The 5,099-nt window shown below is 41.5% G+C and overlaps 1 protein-coding gene across 1 annotated transcript; it reads right to left on the reverse strand.

The window, feature by feature from the left end:
* Positions 1-1,294: 1,294 nt before the first annotated feature.
* Positions 1,295-4,894, reverse strand: LOC143102093 (G2/M phase-specific E3 ubiquitin-protein ligase-like). The gene is made up of 6 exons (XM_076265480.1): positions 4,881-4,894; positions 4,271-4,587; positions 3,258-3,439; positions 2,824-2,993; positions 2,200-2,414; positions 1,295-1,536 (listed from the first exon to the last, which is right to left on the reverse strand). Exons 1-6 carry the CDS (start codon positions 4,892-4,894, stop codon positions 1,295-1,297), a joined length of 1,140 nt encoding a protein of 379 aa, XP_076121595.1.
* Between the last annotated feature and the right edge of the window lie 205 nt (positions 4,895-5,099).

A 5,099-nucleotide genomic window follows, 5' to 3' on the forward strand; every position in this document is an offset into this window, starting at 1 on the left:
CACTTATTACTTTCTAATGTTATTTACAGGCACATAGATGGTAATCATAAACTGATCAGCTGGCGTATGGTTTTCCATGGATGTGTTGATGGTTACAGCCGTACCATCATATACCTGGAGTGCCTAACCAACAACCGGGGATCCAGCGTTCTCAGTCTATTCCAGGAGGGGGTGCGCAACTTTGGGTTACCATCTAGGGTTAGAAGTGATCGTGGAACAGAGAACATGGAGGTTGCGCGGTTCATGCTTCGAATGCGAGGATCCCACAGGAGAAGCATAATTGTAGGTCGCAGTGTGCACAACCAACGCATAGAAAGACTTTGGGCAGAGTTAAACCGCGTTGTGTCATACTTTTATGCTGACCTGTTTACATTTATGGAAACGCAGAACGTACTGGACTCACTATCAGAACTACACTTGTTTGCACTACACTATGTGTTCTTACCACGTATTCAGAGGTCCGTAAGACAGTTCCGGAGTCAGTGGAATAACCACGGCCTGTCTACAGAGAACAGCAGGACACCACTGCAGCTGTGGTTCAGGGGCATTATATCACACATTGGACAAGATGTCACAGGGGTCAACGGCGTGCTGGAACCTCTAGATGAAACAGCTGATGGTGCAACAGCAAGCCCTACAGATTTGCAAGGCATTTCAGTCCCTGACAACATTTTTGAGGTTACCCACTTAACCATGACAGAGATTCAACAGCTCATTAATCCTCTAAGTGAAGATGGAAACTTTGGGATAAACCTTTTCATTACACTGGTCAATTTCTTAGAGATGACTAGAGAGGGCTGTCACCTGCCACCTTTTACTTAACTATAGGGTGCTTAGGCAAAGATCACAGGCTTGCCCTATATGCCTTTAAGGTAAATGCTATAGGGTGCATAGGCAAAAGATCACAGGCTTGACTTATCTGCCTTTAAGGTAAATGTCTGTGTTCAGGTTCACTGTGTTATTAAAAGTCTTCATAAGTTTACAAACATTTGTTTTTATTTCATAAATGGCTATGACGGTAACAAAGTGACCCCCCCCCCCCCCACACACACACACACACACACCAAACCACACATAACTGCAGTTTCCATCGTCCAACCAACGGTAGAACACACACAACACTGAATGTGCTGATTATTCAACAGAAAAGAAAACATGTAGGCCTATTTAAAAAAACAGTAGTGACCTAAATACCCCCACCCCCCTTCTATCGTTCCCATGATGTTGAACGGAAGAATTTAACTCAAGGAACACTGAATAATATCTATGTAAGAAGTATGTGAATTTTCTGGTTTTATGCCATGCCAAAGCCTTGGGTGTTGCGGATTCCAAAGTCCATGGCCTCCCTAAAGGAATCATAGTTGGTATGGATCGGCAATCGTAGACAATTTACACACGTGTTTGCTATAGGATATTTCCCCCCTTCGTGTAAGAACTCAATGGAAGGCTGTGGCGAAAATCCAATAGGGGGAACTTCATTCGATCCAGTTGCGAACTGGAGAATGTCGTGTAATGTAGGGCTCTCTCCTGATTCCTCTGGAGAGAGAAAAAAAAGACAATTTGCAATTGCAACATTAGTACTACAATGGTTGAGTCATCATATCAGAAGTCACATGAAACTGTACACTGGAAGTTTTCTATATCTTAATTTTCAAGCCATCTTTACAAATTTTTAGAAATGTCAATGTAATGATGAAGTAAGAACCACGAGTGAAAACTAAAGAGTGAGCAAGGCACTTAACCCCAAGTTGCTCCGGGGACAGTGTGATCCCTTGTAATATAGCTGACATATGTAAGTCACTTTGGTCAAGAAGTGCCTGCTAAATGTAATGTAATGTAATGTAAAGAGCTCCCCATATCCATCATGAGCTAAAATATGTGTGATACCCCAATATATAAGTCCTTTTTCCATCACATTTTTAAGTGAATTAAAGGACGAATCCAGAGTCAATCAGTCCATAACCCTGTTCTTTGAGGCTATGGAGTGCTATCGGTAGGTAACAGAACAGCAGCATTTGGTACAACGTAGACCGAATATGCAAACTTGCAGCTAATGCTAAAAGATGCGGGCATATGAAAACAAAACTTTAATGCCCTCATCAGTTAGCATTGGCTGCCGTTTCGCTATTTGGTCTGCGTTGCCCAAAATTCGGTAATTCTTATACCTATCGACAGCACCTGAAAACTTGAGCTACCTACCTTCTGCGTCCTGCAAAAAATCTCTCCAAAATGCCACGACATTGGATTCTGTGGCCATTCGATTGCTTCCAGGTGTTGACAATTTTACGCTGAACAGTCTGTCCATCACCTCACTTGTCAAGTCACTTTTGCTGTGGCATAGGACTCCACTGAAAGACTCAGGATTCATTTGTAACTTTTGAAGTACCCCAAGTGTCCTGAGGCCTTCTCTGAACCTGTGAAGACAGAATTATATTATCCTTACTGCATTATCAGTTCATACTATGTTTAAACAGAGTTAAATTGTTAAATTAAATTATCTTCAATTTGACTCAATTGACTCACTAACAACTAGGTGGCAAACAGAGGATGGTAACCACATCTTGTATTCACCTTATTCTACCCATTTTAGTAGTTTTTTTCATTCATTTCAATGAAATCACAGGCTGTGCACCAAAATATAACAAACCAAATTTCAGCCAATCACTGACAAGACGGTTGGGAAACGCGGAAAAAGTCCCACCCTAAACCCCACCCCCTACCCTGAAACCATGCAGACACTCATAGTGCACCTTTAAAAGAAGTTGATATAGCACAAGATCTGTACAACTTGTAGAGTAGTCCATTCAATTAATTAAAGAATACCTTTCAAAAGGTCCTTGTACGCGCTGTATTACTTGGAAATGCAAAATGTCTGCAACCAACTGATCCTTGGCCGTTAATTCAATGCTGTGCAGGCATCCGGCATTTGCCAAATAGTCAATCATGGGCTCTATGGCACTCTGAAGTTCACTGAGTGTTTTTGACTCAGAAATCTTAAACAATAACAAAAAAGTAGTTGTTAAAATAAGAGTTTCATCAGAGTTATCCCAAGTACAGATAAGTGACAAGCAATTACAGCATATAATTCACTACACAGACCAATGTAACACCTATCCTAAATGTATTTTATATCAAATTAATAATATGTTAATATATTTAACACTTTTTAAAGCCTTTAACTCACATTTTTCATTCTTAGACTTTAAAGACTCTGCAGAAACCCTGACCATTATTATCCAGCACTGCTTTGAACAAACCTGTTCAATTTTTTGGCGCAGATCACAGTCTACCACATCGTTCAACACTGGCCTGCATTGTTGAGGGTCCTCTGCGATTGCCTCAAATAATGTCCTGGAGAGGAAGCAGGGTGGTGGACCTCCGTGGACAAGGCAGACAGAAATAGCCCTGCCGGCCAAGAAATACTGGTCCTCTCGGACAGCTACATGAAATAGAACATTGAATTGAATTCAATTATATTTGTACAGAGGCAAATACAATACAATTGTCTCGCGCCACTAAACAGATGTTACAAGTAACACCCAAGAGTAGCAGGGGCAAGGAAAAACCCTCTTGGTAGTTATTTAGGAAGAAACCTTGGGCCACTCAAGGGCTCAACCCAACTGCCAGGGGCCAAATGAAGTACAAGTACAGTCAGTAGTTTACCATAAGTGATAGACCACAATTTCTCATGGTTTTGGGCTAAGCATAATAGCAGCATCATTACACAATGGTAGTGAAGTTTACTACAAAATATGAAATTGTCTTATATGGCGAAAAATGCTACAGTATCAGTATTTGCCCAATTGATCTGCTGATACGTTACATCAATACTATTAATTAACCGCCAACAAATGAAAGTTATGTGAAGCAAACACTATGTGTTCAACACAATAGGCCTACATTTGACAAAGAAACAACAATCCTTTAAAAAAATTAAAAAATCCTACATACTGTCAAAGTTTGCTAACATGACCGTTGTGGTATTAGCACTCTATGTTTTTAGAATACATATAACATAAGCATCTAACAGAATAAAAGGCTATACAGCTACATGATTAACTTAAGTTTTATGTGTTGTGATTATGAGGGGTCCTTGGGAGAATTTTCCACTCCATGAGGGGTCCCCGGCCCACAAAAGTTTGAGAACCCCTGTTCTAAAGTTCTGGTTCGGACAGCATAGTAGCTGACAAATATGGGCTGTCATTTATTAATCTAACAACAGCAAACTATTTAAAACAGTGCACATATAGCCCAAATATGCATCACAAACCTGTGCAATCCAGGGCAAGATTAAGATGGCCATCCACCCCTTCAAACATTCTGGACCGGGCCAAGGATTCTAAAAGGAGTCGGAGGAATTCCCGTCTTGGCCCTCCCAGGTCCACGGCTTCCTCATTCATCCCCCGGTCATCCGAAAAACGGACTGATATGCAGTTCTTGGGGTCATAGGTCTTTCTCCGAAATCCACGAAAGGCACCATCAAGGACGTTGCTCCTATTTATGTTGAATTTCGAGGGATGTGAATAATCAATTTTGGAGGCAAGTTCTTCTAAGATGACCTGGATAGGAACATCCGTCTTGCCGTGTCTGTAAAAAACAGAGTTAGGCATGGTCTAAAACTCTTAAGATACATTTTTTTCCAGACGTCGATTGGAGACATCCGGAACATACGCTCTCTCGGGTTGTGGGCGGGACTGTTGAGCTCTATAGGGTTCTTTGGATTTAGGTGGGAGAAATGTGTTGAGTGTAGTAGTAACCCATGGCCCCAAGTTGTTTGTTAGACTGTTCATAATGGTATTTGAAAGATTTTTAGAACCAAACGAAATTTCATGCATACAATGAAATGTATGTGAAACGTAAGACAGATAGAACACACTTACTTCTGGTCTTCCATGCTAGCTGCAATGGCTGCACACAGATCCTCATCCTCCTCTTCGTCCGTTGACAAAACACTGATGAGGTTGATGTATGCCCCATAATTGCTGCCATTATTTGTTAATGGATGACCTTGAGCACGAGAGGGACCAGGGGGTTCATCTTGGCCTTGAGCACGAGGGGGACCAAGGCGTTCATCTTGGCCTTGAGCACGAGGGGGACCA

The sequence above is a fragment of the Alosa pseudoharengus genome, unplaced genomic scaffold (genome assembly GCF_046254945.1).
Source record: "Alosa pseudoharengus isolate Yale_2024_CS ecotype anadromous, Long Island Sound unplaced genomic scaffold, YU_APseudo_1.1 YU_APseudo_1.1_scf_4, whole genome shotgun sequence".
Classification (NCBI taxonomy): Eukaryota; Metazoa; Chordata; class Actinopteri; order Clupeiformes; family Clupeidae; genus Alosa; species Alosa pseudoharengus.

Coding starts and splice junctions, on each gene's coding strand:
- LOC143102093 (XM_076265480.1), bottom strand. Junction 3,440..4,270: donor TCTTGCCCTGGATTGCACAG/GTTTGTGATGCA, acceptor TATTTCATGTAG/CTGTCCGAGAGGACCAGTAT. Junction 1,537..2,199: donor TTTTTTGCAGGACGCAGAAG/GTAGGTAGCTCA, acceptor TTCTCTCTCCAG/AGGAATCAGGAGAGAGCCCT.